General features: G+C 33.1%; 2 protein-coding genes across 2 annotated transcripts; one reads left to right on the forward strand and one right to left on the reverse strand.

The window, feature by feature from the left end:
- Positions 1-8,300: 8,300 nt before the first annotated feature.
- Positions 8,301-8,958, reverse strand: LOC118052880 (NADH-ubiquinone oxidoreductase 20.9 kDa subunit). The gene is made up of 2 exons (XM_035063964.2): positions 8,731-8,958; positions 8,301-8,634 (listed from the first exon to the last, which is right to left on the reverse strand). Exons 1-2 carry the CDS (start codon positions 8,882-8,884, stop codon positions 8,471-8,473), a joined length of 318 nt encoding a protein of 105 aa, XP_034919855.1. The 5' UTR covers positions 8,885-8,958; the 3' UTR covers positions 8,301-8,470.
- Positions 8,959-15,650: 6,692 nt separating this feature from the next.
- On the forward strand, positions 15,651-16,622 carry LOC118052881 (PLASMODESMATA CALLOSE-BINDING PROTEIN 5). The gene is made up of 3 exons (XM_035063965.2): positions 15,651-15,808; positions 15,892-16,143; positions 16,253-16,622. Exons 1-3 carry the CDS (start codon positions 15,697-15,699, stop codon positions 16,285-16,287), a joined length of 399 nt encoding a protein of 132 aa, XP_034919856.1. The 5' UTR covers positions 15,651-15,696; the 3' UTR covers positions 16,288-16,622.
- Positions 16,623-17,248: the final 626 nt, after the last annotated feature.

The raw sequence follows: 17,248 nt of genomic DNA on the forward strand, positions 1-17,248 counted from the left end.
TATAAAAAAAAAACATAAAGTGTAAATAAACATATCACATCTTGTTAATTGTTTTATTTAAAAATAGTAATGTAACACTATTTAAGATATTGAAGTTACTCGCCCTTGAATTTATTTTATTAAAAATAAATAGCATACTATTTGTTTTCCATAATTATTAATTTCTAATTTAAAAATATGTTGAGTTTTTTTTTCATGGTTCTTAATCCCTAATTTAGAAATTATTGATACTAATAATTTATGTTTAAGAGGTGTTTAGAAAAGGTAGGATAGATTATGATGATGATACGACAATTAACATCTCCTCCTACTCCACTCCACTGAAAAAAAGATAACGTGTGCACTACGACCACAGCGTTGATGTAGATTCTCATCAATCATTTTCATCAGGCATCACATCACATCACATCACATCATACACTATTACACAAAACGAGTAAATTGATTCTAGCCTTTGATCAGTAAACGAGTAAATATTACACAAAACGAGTAAATTGATTCTAGCATTTGATCAGTAAAATAACCAACCAGTTACAAGACGGCATTTTTGTAGCATGTGTTTAATGTTACCTCGTTCTTGGGTTGGTGCCAGCGGTGTTAAAACCCCATCCAGGTAAGGCTCCAAAAGGTTGAATCTCAATTTTTTTTAAAAAAAATAATTTAATATTTTTTTAATTAATAAAATTAAAAAAAAAAGTAAAAAGTTGATATAATTTCAATCCAAACAATTAAGTTTTTATTTTTTAACTCCAATTAGTTCAAGTCTCAAGTCAGTTAGGTCCTAAAATATCCTAATAAATCATTTCAAGTTTTAAAATTATGTTTGGTGTTTTTTTTTTTTAAAAAAAAAAATTAATCTCAATTTGTTCTGAATTTTAAGTTTGAATTTAGTTAAAGAAGCATTTTAATAAATTATTATTTAAAAATACAATAAAATTTTTAATTTTACAAATAATGTTTTTTTTTCTAATCGATTTTAAAAATACATTTCCGCACTGACATAATGTGAATGTTTTGATGAGATGCATGACTATAATGGATTAAATTGATTTTTTAATTTGAAATTATTTTAATTTCAATTGCTAATTTTTTTTTTTAAAAAAATCAGAGTGGAAACAATAATTCCTTTAAAATTAACATGAAAAATAATATTTTATTCTTAACAACACAAATCTTTTTTTTTTTTTTTCCAAAAGACTCACAGTGTCTCCTTTTCCAACCCCCAGTCTAACAGCTTCTTGCAGACAGGGACACTGGAACGATGATCCTGTTGTCCTGTGTTTGGAATATTCCTGCTGGAGTTGATTTTCACTCTTTTGTTTTTATTACTAATATTTCTCTTCGGGTTATCTCAAGTCTTGGATTTTCAACCTTGATTCTCTCATTGGGTGAAGCTTAATTGTTCTCATCCCTTTTGTTTCAATATTTTATTTAAATATAAATATTTTATCAAATATTAATTGAATTCAAGTAAAATATAAAATTAAAATTCAATTTAATACATGATTTGATTTCAGATAAACCATCAAATATCTAAACTAAAAGACTATTTTGAGCCATGTTTAGACTATAATTTATCAAAATTTAAATTTTTATTTAATATTTTTTAATGTTTAAGAGTATCCTGGTGTTAAAAATTAATTTTTTTAAAGAAATATCAATGAAAATCATCTTCTTATCCTCAGCCTCCCCGTTTAATTTAATGAATATTTTTTTTATTAAAACACAATGATTTTTAACTTCTTGTTATGTTGATGATCAAAGCATCGTCACTTAATCAACAAAAGGGTGAAGAAAAGCTGAAAACAACAGGTGAAAGAGGAGACAATACAACTATAAGAGATTTTTGAAGGACTTTTTTTTTTTCCAACACAGTTCCCAAGGACGATTTTATTCGTGTGAAAAGCTCGAGTCTTTAGATTTTGAGCAAAAGAAAAATAAAAATTTATTGTTTGCCCACTTTCTTATCCTTGAGTACATCTGATGGGATTAAATTTGTCAATTTATAAGTAGAGTAATAGCTAATGTTATTCGTGAGACCATAGTCTAAAAAAAAAGAAAATGTTACTTCAGGGATTTGTAAAGTTTCTGTTTCTCCGTTATAATCTTTTTTCTTTTTTCTTTTTTTTTATGTACAGACAAACTAAATCGATATGTTTTTATATATTTTTTTTTTAAGTTTTTATTTTTTTGATGAATTGATAAAAAAATATATAAAAAAAATACTATTTTAATATATTTTTTAATTAAAAAAAATACTTAACACCGTGGTACCAAACAAATTTTAAGATTAGACATAAAAAAAATGTCAGCTTATTTTAATTAACAAGCTACACTTTGTTGAAGATGCAAGTGGGATTTTTATATTTTATTATTGATAGTATATTAGTGTTTATTTGATACAATACATATAAAACATCCTGTTCCAAAATGAGAAAAATTGGAAATCCTTCTCTAATTTGAAGCATAATTTCTTATATAGTAATTCAAAATAATTTAATAGTTAGATTATTTTCGAGACTGATTTTGATAAAAATATTGAGTACAATAAAAGCATTATTATATGTCAATTAAAGCATACAAAAAATTACTAAATCAATTTAAATTTATTTAAAAAAAAAACAATAAAGAGTATCTTCAAATCTAGATATTAATTAAAACTAAACCCCATTAATTCTTATATAAATTAAGAGTCGTGTTATTTATATCAATTTAATGTATTAAAATAATTTATTTTATTTTATTATCAAATACCAATTCCAAAATTCAAACTAAAAAAACCCAATAACAAAAACAAGATCATCTCACCTGAAAAAAAAAAAAAGTCTAAATCAACACCGTTGCAAGTAGCTTGCATGCACACTCAACCCCAACTCAAAAATGCTTTAAAGCCTGTGTATGATTACCACATATTCTGTTTTTTTAAAATATTTTTATTTAAAATATATATTTAAATAATATTTTTTATTTTTTAAGAATTATTTTTAATATTGACATATTAAAATGATTTAAAAAAATTTTAATTTTTTTTATTTTTTACTTACTTTAAATTAATATGTTTTTATATTTTTAGATGATTTTAATATGTCAATATTAAAAATAATTTTTAAAAAATAATCACTGTCCAAGTCACAATCATTCTATAATTTCTACACTGAAACGTGTTTTGGTTGCATCATAAATACTATAAAGACGATGTCCAACCCTCAAACAATTCAGTACAAAAATCAGATGGGAACTACAAGAAATATAATCAAATCTGTACTCCATTATCACGTAATTATTACTATTCTCTCGTTTCCATCTAAATTGACGTCAGCAAAAGGGGACCTGGGCGAGTCATCAACTACGTCATGCAGGGACAGACCATATCAAAATCTCATGGCCTTAAAATTTGGTGGTGGATGTTGTAAGAGACTTTATTATATGAGATTATCTTTAATTTTATGTATTCTGTTCATCAACCTTACCTAACCCGACTCAATCCAGGTATATTAACTTGAAAGAATCTCAATTTAAATTAAACAAAAAAAAAAAAACATGAATTCAGCCAAATTTAATTGGCTTCTAAGTTCATAACCCTGCAAAACATTATTAAATAATTATAAATACTCGAACATTAAAACAAACACACTCTTCGTATTTTCTTTTTTCATGGATTTGCGTGGGAATAGTCTCTTCCTTTATAGCTAGAAGAATAAAGGGCTTGAAAAGCTTTGAAACAATACTTGGTGGGATGAGGTCACTGGCTTCTTTTACCACTTGACAAGAAAAGAAAAGCAAGTGTTACAGATGAACAAAAAGTGAGTCAAGGAGGAGAGAATTGAATGAATCATTGCTGCGTCCATAAGTATTTTTCGTCTCCAAGCATATCCATGAAATTGCTTCCACTCTCTGTTTTTGGATACACTGCAACAACTTGACTGAACTATATTATATTTTAGAAACATTAGAGTATTGATTGGTGTCACACAACACACAGATTTAGACTAGCAAGATTGTTACTATCTAATTTGAAGTGCTAGTTGCTTTCAACTACCACTACATTATTTTTCTGGGATGTGAATCCTGTAAGGATTTGTTTGTTATCACGGCCGACAACGTTAAAAACAACAATATCGCGGCCGACCACGTGGTTGGCCTCGATAACATAGGGCTCTTAATCCAGCAACTCCAAACCCAATCTTATGTTCTTGGCAATGGTGCTTTTTTTTGCAGATCCTCCACTTGAACTGCCCACTTCACTACCTGCTAAGTAGCAACCAATGGGAAGCTTTTTCCATTTTGTTTTTTCCCCCCTAAGCCTGAACAGCAAGACCTGCACAGCACCGCTAATCCATCAGGACCATTGTTGCTAACATGGAAATACTCCAGCCAAGTTCTTTCCTTACCCTTCCCTTTTCACTCCCTCGATAGCAAAACTTCCCTAGTCACCAAAAGGTTATCTAACGCTGTCAGCTACTACTCCCTCCATAAAGTGCTCTTGACTGGAGCACTTTGCTTCAGGGCCCAAAGCTAGTGATAAAAGGAAAGCAACACAATCCCACTCAGTGCACACTTTCTGGAGCCCATTACTCACAAGGATATCAGTTAGCTTGATAGTTGATAGCCAACAGTTACCAAATTCTCTACCCTGCTTCACCTCATACGGTAGTGGCTCAGCAAGCATAGATTGCGATTAGCCAGTTGATATGACTACATGATTGGAGACAAAAGATTTGGTAAGACTGTGACCCACGAGACAGGCTACTCGATCTCTCTTCATAGTAGCAGCTTATCAAGAAAAACATGTCACATTCATAACTAAAGGCAATAAACCATGAAGTTTTATGCGAGACAGCAATGTGTACCAGAGGTCCTTCAGGTTTCCAACTCATAGACAGCTTTGAAGGCATGTGCATCAAGCCATCAACAACAACTGAGGATACATCAAAATTACTACAGCTGCTGATAGAACCAGAAAATGCAAAGCAAACCACTCTCAACGTAATTGATCAAATCTAGGAACTTCTAAATCCGTAAAAGATCACTAACCAGAACTGTAACTATTTGTCGAACTGCACAAAACAAACCAATCTTGTCAGCATTGTTCGATAGAAACATCATAGCTGTCCCCCTTTATAATGCAATGAGTAGGTCCCCAAAATTTCAAATATGGTCCTAACTTTTCTCCCTCTACCTATTCTTTTTTTTTTTTTTTTTCATTCCCCAGGATCAAAAACTAAATTGACAATTACATTAAGAGTTTTATGTAATTCCTTTGACCCCGTTGAAGACCTAATACTTGGATTTCGCAGAAAGATTCATATCCCAAAAGAGCAGTATCTAACACGCTCCTACCAACAGATTCCTTCGAAATATACAGAACTTTCCAAAGCAATGAAGGCAACATCAAGATTGATGCACTGCTTTTGTGAATGCCTACAAGGAATAAGATTGATGCACCACGCATGACTTCCAGTTAACAACATCAGCAAAGTCATGAATTGTAGGCGGCTGGAAAGTCACCTTTGTGGAGGGAAAAGCCACTCCACCACCACACTATCGGCTTGGCTGGAACCAAGCTTAGCTAGGAAGTCAACACAATAATACCCCTCTCGCAGAACACGACACAACCAAACTTGCCAGAATCATATCAAGAGTTTTCAAATGTCAGAAACCAGATTCCAGCGTAGGCGAAAGATAGCAGCATGAAATATAAGATTTCATGTCTTGAGAAATCCTATCTCAGTGCTAATATTGCTGTTATCAAAGAAGACTGCTTACAGGTCCTGACTTAAGTTACATGGCATCCATCCACTGTCTTCCTTTTCTTACTACAATCTCTCCGCCGCTATTGTTTGGGAAATCCTATCTCAGCGTTAACACTGGTGTTAGCAGATGCATACATGATGGAGACAGCTTCCATGTCTTGACAGAGGTTATCATGGCATTCATATTTTCAAACCGATATTGCAACATCAGTATGATTGTCAAGCAAAATTCTACAACATCTATACAACTTTCCGATAGGGATAATAACTAATAAGTCCTATACAATGCATGATAAATAGTCCAGACTGGAAAAAATAATAATAATAAATCAATGCAGCATTTAAGAAACCTAACAGAAACTACAATCTCTCCGCCGCTATTGTTTGGCAAATCCTATCTCAGCGTTAACACTGGTGTTAGCAGATGCATACATGATGGAGACAGCTTCCATGTCTTGACAGAGGTTATCATGGCATTCATATTTTCAAACCGATATTGCAACATCAGTATGATTGTCAAGCAAAATTCTACAACATCTATACCACTTTCCGATAGGGATAATAACTAATAAGTCCTATACAATGCATGATAAATAGTCCAGACTGGAAAAAATAATAATAATAAATCAATGCAGCATTTAAGAAACCTAACAGAAACTACAATCTCTCCGCCGCTATTGTTTGGCAAATCCTATCTCAGCGTTAACACTGGTGTTAGCAGATGCATACATGATGGAGACAGCTTCCATGTCTTGACAGAGGTTATCATGGCATTCATATTTTCAAACCGATATTGCAACATCAGTATGATTGTCAAGCAAAATTCTACAACATCTATACAACTTTCCGATAGGGATAATAACTAATAAGTCCTATACAATGCATGATAAATAGTCCAGACTGGAAAAAATAATAATAATAAATCAATGCAGCATTTAAGAAACCTAACAGAAACTACAATCTCTCCGCCGCTATTGTTTGGCAAATCCTATCTCAGCGTTAACACTGGTGTTAGCAGATGCATACATGATGGAGACAGCTTCCATGTCTTGACAGAGGTTATCATGGCATTCATATTTTCAAACCGATATTGCAACATCAGTATGATTGTCAAGCAAAATTCTACAACATCTATACCACTTTCCGATAGGGATAATAACTAATAAGTCCTATACAATGCATGATAAATAGTCCAGACTGGAAAAAATAATAATAATAAATCAATGCAGCATTTAAGAAACCTAACAGAAACTACAATCTCTCCGCCGCTATTGTTTGGCAAATCCTATCTCAGCGTTAACACTGGTGTTAGCAGATGCATACATGATGGAGACAGCTTCCATGTCTTGACAGAGGTTATCATGGCATTCATATTTTCAAACCGATATTGCAACATCAGTATGATTGTCAAGCAAAATTCTACAACATCTATACCACTTTCCGATAGGGATAATAACTAATAAGTCCTATACAATGCATGATAAATAGTCCAGACTGGAAAAAATAATAATAATAAATCAATGCAGCATTTAAGAAACCTAACAGAAACTACAATCTCTCCGCCGCTATTGTTTGGCAAATCCTATCTCAGCGTTAACACTGGTGTTAGCAGATGCATACATGATGGAGACAGCTTCCATGTCTTGACAGAGGTTATCATGGCATTCATATTTTCAAACCGTTATTGCAACATCAGTATGACTGTCAAGCAAAATTCTACAACATCTATACCACTTTCCGATAGGGATAATAACTAATAAGTCCTATACAATGCATGATAAATAGTCCAGACTGGAAAAAATAATAATAATAAATCAATGCAGCATTTAAGAAACCTAACAGAAACTACACATATTGAATGGCCCAACTCTTAAATTAAGCAGCCTATTCATGTATAAAGCGAAATTCTTGAGGTCTTTGCAGAAAAAAGCTGAAAGTAAACATCCAAATAACAGCACTTGATTGGCCAGATTTAAGCATTGAAAAAAGTAGTGGCTGAATACTAGCACACCTTTAGCATTCACCGAATAAATCATCATATGTCGAAGATATAGCTAGCTAACTGAAATATCATCATCTATCCTAGAACTCCCACTAGATTATCTGGCATCAAGTACCCTTTTCTCCTGGACCACCTAGACGTGACATTTCAGACAAGATGAATAAACATCTGCCCCTGAATTTTTTACATACCACCCGCATAAGCTCATTGACAAAGAAATTGAGCAAATACCCTAACAAAATCAGACAAGATGACAGGCACCCATGAAAGCAAAAGGAAGGTTTTGTTAAGTAGATTACGCACAAAATCTTCTAAATGATGATGAAACATCAAAAGTTAAATTCCAAATGGTGTCAAGATCTTTGCTTGAATTTAAAGAGAGCTTAAACAAATGAGTCAGGGACACCTAACTCACATAGCAGTTCAATCCTTCTCAAAAAAACCCCACCAAATTGCATCAAACACACAGAAATCTCAACTCAAGGAACTAAAAAAACCCATCAAGGTTCAACATTTAGCCACCAATCTTGTTCCAAAAACACACATTTGAACTCTAAATCAATCAAAGCTGTCATTAAAATATACCAAAAGTAGAGCATCAAAATGCAATAAGTCCTCCAACGTTCCAATTATTATTAATCGTCATCATTCGAGACGATTCAAAACATAACAAAGATGCCACATTCCATCGAAGAACTTTAAAAAGTAGAAATCTTTAACTGCTAAAACCACGTTTCTGGTAACGAGCAACCTCACCCTCATTAGGGAAAAAACCCATAAGTCTCCCAGCGGAGTTCTGATAAGCATACATAAAACCACCCATTAAACCAATCAATCCTCCTGTCACCATTGATGGTCCCTTAATCCCTGGCTTTATCCCTATTAGAAACAAACAAAAAAAGAAAAACCCATTTGCATATGAGTAATTTCGACATAAATAAGCTAAAAGAAGAGCTAAAGATGTGAGATTTGTACCCGAGAGGTAGCCAACAGTGACAGAGACACCAGTAAGGGTGATGAAACGACAGTAGTCAAGGGTGTTGAAGTTGCCAACAACCTTAGTGAATTCTGGGTTTCGATCTATTACCGGGTACTCTGGTTTTGCTGATGCTGTGATGTCTGTGTTCATCTTCCGGTCTTGATTTGTTTTTTACCTTTACTCTGGTTGAGTTGTTGTGTGCTGCTCCCTCTCCCTCTATATGCAAGTGTGTTTGGGCAAACCTAAGAATGCCCCCAACTATATAGATAGTGTCAATTTTAATCCTAAACATTTTTGTTTCTTAAATCTTATCCCCCAAATTTCCATGCATGCTTGGAGGATTACATCCCAATTGTATCTTTTAGTGAGAAACAACGTTTTATTTTCTTCCATAAATTAACATTTTATGTTAATTAATTTTAAAAAAAATCCCTAATTGAGAAATCAATAACTTTTAGGAATAAAACTGATATAAAAAACTTTTTTAAAGAAAAAATTATCCGTATATTTTTAACTCTTGCTAGCATATCAACAAAACTCCTCCTCACAAATAGCCAAATCTCACAAGAATGCTTACGTTCAAGTGTTTTTTAGACCTAGGCCTTTGGGATGTTAACAGTGTTTAGAAATTAGAATCAAAGAATGACTCAAGTACTTAATTGGGCCATTGTAGACATGGTGGATGAGTTCATCATGTAACTTGGCCCTTCATATGTCAAAGGGATATATTCCGAACATGGTAGGGCTACCTCCGGAGTTTGAATAATAAGAAAGACGAGAGAAATGATTTTTCCTTTTAAATGTACCCATTTAAGTTTCAAATTTAATTTTAAAAGCCGAAAGCTCAGCTTAAGATTTCCTTAGATTAAGTTTATTTTCATTCCTCAATCCTTTAAAAATCATAGTTGTCAAATTTAATTAAAAAACCGACTTGAAAAAACATTTAAGTAGTTATAAAAGTTATTGAGTTAATTATTTTTATTAAAATGATATAGTGCTCTTGCTCTTCTTGTTTTGCTTTATATTTTTTTAAAAAATAAAATTAAATCAAAATCGGTTATAATTTTTTTTTTTTTTACTTTAATATATATGTTGTGGTATTTAATATCATGTGCGTATTTTATGTTGGAGTTTAAATATATTTTATGGATATATGTTTGATTTTAATGGATAAAAAATAAAATACCAAATGTGTAATTAATTGTTTATTTTATCAAAATTTCTAACTAGAAAAGTCAATGATCGGAGGAATTTCAAAGATCGACATTAAAAGAGTGCTCGAGCAATTTATAGTGTGATTAATTTTAGCTAATAATTATTGATTAAAAACTCAATTTTTCTCTACTTGACTTTATTTTCCTTTTGTCTTGCATGCACGTTGATGTAATTCAGAATATCAAATTCCACTATTTCAAATTTAATCATATATATATATATTAAGAATATCATGTTGGGAAGGGTTCAGAATGTGTATAAAACTCTTCGATGAAAGTAAGCTAGTGATCATACTAATAATAATATAGAAGTAACTCTTCTAATATTACGTTACCAAAAAGTTTACGAGATTAATGTTTACAAATGAAGAGAAGTATCAATATCATCATCATCATCATCAGTTGCAGAAGCATCAAATTTATCAAGCACACCAAGCTTAGGAGGAGTTTTCGTAGGAGATAAACTCATCAAGGCCGGGGTCTCCTCAAACCGAAAGCCGGCCTGCTTGCTCTGTGGGTTTGGCCAAAGAGAGAGACATACATGGGGTGGTGACCTTGGTTGAAGGATCAATTCTGGGTGAAAGAACAGCCTGTTGGCTGCTGCTGGCTCATGATATTGCATGGTGGGACTCGACTGCTTGGTACTCTCCACATTTATATTTCTTGATAGCTCCCTTTCCTCCCTCATTGCTTTCACTCTTTGTAATTGCCTAAATCTCTCTTGCAATAAAGCGATAGAGGATTGAATGACAATAGGATCAGTATTTTCCTTGCCCATTTGAGAAGAAAGATTGTTTTTGGCTCTCTTAGGGTTTTTTAGCTATCGAAAGGTGTGGTGACGATGGAAGTGATGGAGTCTAAGGAGGCTTGAATAGCATTACGTGTGTATTTATAGTATGTTGGCATGGTTACTATAGAGATGTATAGATTAATATATGACACATTTATTTTTTCAATAAAATTCTAAATGATTTAGTAATGGACCGAGAATCGGTAGCCAAGTTGCAAAATCCAAAAAGAAAAGGTTGCGAGTCCAATCTAAGAGGAGGAGTTTCTTGGTTAAGTGCAATGAGGGTAGAGGCAAAGTAGAAAAGGGTAAAAAGAAGAGTCCAAAAGCATGTTGAAATTAGCAAATGGAAGGGTATGTTTGGAGGAATAAGAGGTTGTATGATACCCTATCAGCATGCCCAAGCTAGAAACCCTTTTTAGGTTTGGAGAAGATGGAGCCTTTTTCTCTTTTGTTGACGGGGTTTTGGATGTTTACCATTTGGGTTCACAAGCACTTCGCCTACCTTTTGCATGCTTCCCTTTGTTGAAGGAAAGAAATGGGAGGGGTGTGAAGGGTACAAGACAAGGGTTAGAGGAGGGAATAATCTTTTTAGGAGCTTGTAATTTCTTGATTTGAACAATAATGTGTTGACAAGGAACAAAGGTTCCAAACATTCTCACTCTTTAGATATATTTTTTTGTCTTCAATTTGTTGGATTGGCATGGCATGCAAAACTGAAAGCTGCAGATGCTAATATATATTAGTGATAGATCAGATGCTTCTTTTTTGCAACATCAAGCCTCCCACCTTGAATTATTTTTATTTCTTTTGGTGTTTCGAAGTTTGAAGGGTGAAGAATCGAGAAGACAAAACATTTTCTAGAGCTTTCAGGCAAGGCGTGCAAATGGGGGATTTTTATTATATGTTTGCATGCCCTTTTGCATCGGGAATAAAGAAATGAAAAGGGCACATTGTAGGCGGATTTGTGGCATGTCTTTGTTGTCATCTTTTCAGGTGACCGGGTAAGCATAATCTATAAACATATTGATGGATGAATATTGTTTTTTAATTCATGGGTAATATTGAGAGATTAAAGGAACATCGATTAACAAAGATGAGATGTAATATCAGATAAGACTATACATTAATTTATTACAAAGATTGGTCTCATAAGGCATGCATCACCTCTCAGAAAAAAAAAGGTGGTGACAATTTTTCCCCCCTTAAGAATTAGTAATGAAACATTATTGCATATGCATGATAGTACTCCAAGACACCTGAATTGGTGTCGTAAGAGCTTGTCCTAATGATATTGAAAAGATGGTAGCAGTCGATAACCTGGAAACAATCATGGCTAGCTCTGGTTGGATGAATTTCTGAATGTTTTCGGTAGTTAATGGGCTCCAAGCTCCATCGCATAACATGAGGTCTAGGTGGTCTCTTGCCATTCTTGTTCCCCGGTCTGCCTCTACAAGGCCAATGTCTGCTGCTCGTCTCAATGCAGGAGTGTGATGTAGATTAGTAGCTACAATCAGTGCAACCACATCTCGTTTCTTCTTCAAGCACTGCCACAGAAGAAGCTTATGATCAGATCGGAGACAGTTTGCCTGTTACAGTGATTTTGATGCAGCAGGAACTTAACAGTCAGATATGGATGTAATGAAAAAAAACCATATGGAAAGCGTAGAAGATATATTTATATATTTATGAACTAGATAAATCTGGTTATGCCTAATGATCTACTAGATGGAAATAGATATGATTTTTTATTTGATAATTGTACTGTGCTTGAAATTTACTTGTAAATTTTACAAACTCAGTTCTGTAGTAGACCAGTTGAATATAACTAGTTATGACCGAGAAATTAAACCTTCAAATTAAGCCAAGAAGCTGTTTTTATTTTTTTCCCTTTTTAATTTTGGATTTTAACTTTTATTTTCCTATTTGATTAGGATTTCATTTTTTTTCTGGTCAAGATTAGTTATATAGCTATTTAAATTGTTGTCATTGATGCAACAATATTTTAAAATTCAAATGCTTAAGAATAAAGTTTTTTGGTAATTGAATTATAGATTAATTAAGTATTTATTCTACTAAATCCACTTTTCATAGTAAAAAGAAGATAATCTATTAATAAAAGAATCCCAATATCTAAAAAAACAAGTCCACTTTAGATGAATTTGGATACCCTCATATATACCAAGTTAGTATCTTTATAAAGTAAAAGAGTAATAAATATGCTAAATAACATTAAGTTTTAAAAATAAATTTGTTTAATCTTGTTCTTAGTATAAAATGAAAGTCGTTTAATGTTGAAAATAAAAATTATAAACTTTTTATCAGAGTAATTTATAGAGTTTTTATATTATATGAACCTTGTATTTTTATTTAAAAGAAAAGGTAAAGAGTCATTCCACTGAGAAATAAGTATTCATAGGATAAATATTAATAATAGACTCTTGTACACCTAATAATGCACATTAGTAGGGTCCAGGAAAAAATAAAAATAAAAATAAAAAAAACCTGTTGGGTTCAGATAATTTTAAAAAAGCTAGGATATGTGCCATATCTAAGAAAAAATGTTGGGCATGCGCTTAATGCTTGGATCCGGGTGTGTTGCCCGAGCCTATCGATCATTGGGCTCAAACATGTGACTACGCTCACGAGTGCTAGTGTGTGTCCAATGACTGGGCCCATGACCTATATTTGGGTCCAAAGCATGTTAAAACAGGCTCGAGCTAATTAAAAGTTGTTTTCTCTAAAAATACTTATAAATCCTGTCCATCACATCGTTTTCTCGAGGAATTCTTTTTCGCGGATTATCTTGATTGAGAACAAACAGTGCGGTTTTGGGTTTTATGGTAATTCTCTCAATTGCCTGAATGAACTCCATGGCCAGTGTTGCTTATCTTTCCTTATAGACATGTAGCGAGGAAACGTTACTATCAGGATCAGCATGTTCCAGGAATCAGGAATTGGAAACTTAAGTACAAATATCAGACAAAAAGAAAATGGCAGGATTTTTGTAATGATTTCCGATAAACTCTAAGGTGACAAGGAGCTCATCACCAACTAAACTGTATCCAGCGATCAACTGAGTAAACAAGATTTTCCTTGGACATATGAGAAAATGACTGTACTATAATCATCACTAAGGTATCAAACTAAAACATTGCTCACAAGTTTTTAAACCAATTAAGTCCTTGTTGAGTCAGATTGTTGTGACCCTTGCCAGAAACTGGTAGTAATGCATACATAAACTTGTTAAGGATGACTTTCTTGAAGCTTTTTGAGAGAAATGGCTAATATGCAGAGATGCATATGCCTTCTTCAAAGTTAAAATCAACATTGCTAGAAGTAGTAATCAAGAAATCACTGGAGAACATCTTAGAGGGGCAAATAGAGATAGATATTGAGAGTTTTTGTTGATGCATTTAGCTGCAGAGAACACCACTAGGTGAATTAGTTATATATAGTTTCTTACTTAAGGAAGTTCATCTAGTTTATTGTTGATTGAGTAATCATTTTCAAACTTGATTACTGAATCGATGCCATGGCACTTGATTGTATAATTTACGCAAAGGTTTGGTTTTATAACTTGGGCATTGTTAACAGAAAAATCTGCTTTCCCACGGTTTTTGATTTCGATCAGCTGATGCTCAAGCCCTGATGGAACCATGGTCCCTGTTGGAAAATGATTCAAGCCAGAGAATGTGGGTGGCATTGGGATTGAGTGGCTGAGCATGAAGTCTTCAAGGTGCTCTGGTGACATCGAGTGCCTCGTCAATTCTTGATCAATTGGAAGGAAGAAAGTCAATCCAAAGAAATTCTGTGACCTAGTGTCAGTCATTGCTGCTTGTACATCAGTGAGGTTAAGACAGGTTGTGATTGAGAGACTTCGAAAAGAGAAACAAGGATGAACAAAATACAAAGATCCATTTGAGATTAAGAGTGTTTGCAGAAGTGGAGATGGGGCTGGAGGTGTCTGGCCCCAAGTGTGGTAATTCAAGACATTCCTTACCACAGATTAGTTTGAATGTAGATTATACATGAGTCCAGTGCTTAACATTGAAATCAAAATTTAATGTTTCTTCACCTTCCCTGTGTCAAAATGGCACCGATAAAGAAATGGTATTATCTCTGCTACAACGTAAGCAAACAGCAAAACCTGCTCATGCAAGTGGCCTGCACCTTAGCCAACTACCTGGCAGATTGATTTTAGAGCTAAGAAGTTGGAATGATCATGGAATGTCTATGATTCACACCATTCCTTTGCTGCAAAAATACAATGATCTGATGAATTTGTTTCAAGTTGACACTCCTAGAAGGTTAAAGTTCTTTAGCTTGCTGCATCAGTACACCAAGAACCTGTTGGAAAAAGAGCTCGACAGGAATTCCGAAAATGGAATCGCCTGATTGCCTCTTTTCACTTTTATTTAGTTTGCTTCACCAATACAGTCTTCTTGTTGTCCACATGACAAAAGACTAAAGGCTCGGTAATGCACTTTGCATGCCTGTAGCTTTTTGAGCAAAAAAATAAAACAATGATTTTGGGGGAAAATAAATTTCCATGTGAGTATGAAGTAAGTTTTGGTTAAATGTTTCATGCAAAATCCCAATAATTAAGCTAATCAGATTGTTATATTGTTATTGGATCACTAAAAACTAGCTAGCAACTTGCTGGCCATTAAAATATGGTCATGCTTATGGGTATTGCTGCATGCATAATTTACATATTATTCTGATCCTCTATCAGAATAATATGGAAGAAAGTACTGCAGAATATGTAACAAGAACAGCAAAAAGAATAAAAAATTCAGGGTAATGTAGGTATTCTAAACAAATCCTGAATTCTTGCCGTGAGATCAAAGAAATGTAGATAGATTGGAATCTCGACTTTATAAAAAGTGGATATCATCTTTGATCTGGCAAATTCACTTCATAAATAAACAGGACTAATCAGAACTGTTTGTGGTTATATGAGTTTTCACTTCAAGGGATCGATACAAGTTTCTGTCAAGATGTCACCAAATTTTCCAAGGATTCTTCTCCTAGCTCTGTCCTTCCATGCTTTAATGCTGCAAAAATCAGGTAAATCATTGATAAGGCTCAGTTTTTCTCCCAGATGAGCAAGGAAATGTCTGTTTTAATGGTGATTTTTGGTGAATTTATAGAGGGTCAATTTGAGGAATGGTGCATAGCTGATGAACAAACACCAGATGATGAGTTGCAGAGGGCCATGGACTGGGCCTGTGGGAAGGGAGGTGCAGATTGCAGCAAGATTCAAATGAATCAACCTTGTTACATCCCAAATACAATAAGGGATCACGCCTCTTATGCCTTCAATGATTATTATCAGAAGTTTAAGCATAAAGGAGCAACTTGTTACTTCAATGCTGCTGCTCTCATCACCGATCTTGATCCAAGTAAGATAATTATTCTAGTTGAAAACTTCAAGATTAGTCCCCCAACTCTGAATTGATACTCAATGTAGCCCCCAAGCTCTGATAATTTTTCTTATTGAATTAATGGCAGGTCAGCACTCTTGCAAATTTGATTATCTTCCCTGAGCTAAGCAATTCAAGGAATTGAAGATTTTGGATCAAATATATATTTTATGGATTATTTCATGGCGCAAATTTTGGTTTGGTCATAAAAAGACAGGTTCTCCAGAACTAGTTTTGGATTGTTGCTTTTCTTTTTTCCATTCTGAGAAAGTGTTGTTACTTGTTGCATTCAAATTATGTCCCACATTGGTATATCTTCATGTGACCTTAGGAAACCAATGTTGAAATGAACACCTTAATCTATATTCATAACGGTGTGATGTTTGTAACATAGTTTTGAAACCATCATTTCGTCAAGTCAAACTAAATTTAATATTATAGTTTTTGTTTTTATGCTATGCGATGGAGGAAGATTGATCTAATTGCTTATACAAAAGGTATTTTATGTTTTACAATGCACAAAAGATAATATTATTTGAAAGTATAAGTGTTAAAAAAAAAATATTAATTACTACCATCTTCATATTACCAAATAATCCATGAATTTTTTTAAAAAAATTATTACCAATTGCATAATGTCTTTATCTTTTGACCTTTAGTGAAAGAAAATCATTACAATTCCATGACTTGAATTCAAGGTAGGATTTCCAAACCCATCTTGTTCAAATAAGATAAATTTCCAAATCAATCAAAAAATACATGTGAAACCAATGCGCACCTAAACTTGCCAACCCCACAATGGTCCACCACAAGATAAAATTTGTCACCAAATATACCACTTTAATCATTTTGATCATCTTTATACTTTTTTTATTCAACAATAATTTCATTATCTTACAAATATAAAGAAAAACATGTTTAGTTAATGTATTAGGATACAAAAACATATATAAAAAATACAGAAACATGTTTGATCAGAGAAATAAAAATAAATATATATAATAAATAGGTTTTTATGATAATTTTAAAATTAATTTTTATTATTTAAAAACAAGAGGTTTCTATTTTTTTATTATTGTTTCAA

This window comes from Populus alba, chromosome 6, assembly GCF_005239225.2.
Source record: "Populus alba chromosome 6, ASM523922v2, whole genome shotgun sequence".
NCBI classification, from domain to species: domain Eukaryota; kingdom Viridiplantae; phylum Streptophyta; class Magnoliopsida; order Malpighiales; family Salicaceae; genus Populus; species Populus alba.

Bases quoted from the DNA above. Each gene is read 5' to 3' on its own strand.
- LOC118052881 (XM_035063965.2), top strand. From the start codon at position 15,697: ATGAGTTTTCACTTCAAGGGATCGATACAAGTTTCTGTCAAGATGTCA. The intron at 15,809-15,891 runs GTAAATCATTGA...GTGAATTTATAG, and splicing joins TTTAATGCTGCAAAAATCAG to AGGGTCAATTTGAGGAATGG. The intron at 16,144-16,252 runs GTAAGATAATTA...AATTAATGGCAG, and splicing joins CATCACCGATCTTGATCCAA to GTCAGCACTCTTGCAAATTT.
- LOC118052880 (XM_035063964.2), bottom strand. From the start codon at position 8,884: ATGAACACAGACATCACAGCATCAGCAAAACCAGAGTACCCGGTAATA. The intron at 8,635-8,730 runs GTACAAATCTCA...TGTTTCTAATAG, and splicing joins CACTGTTGGCTACCTCTCGG to GGATAAAGCCAGGGATTAAG.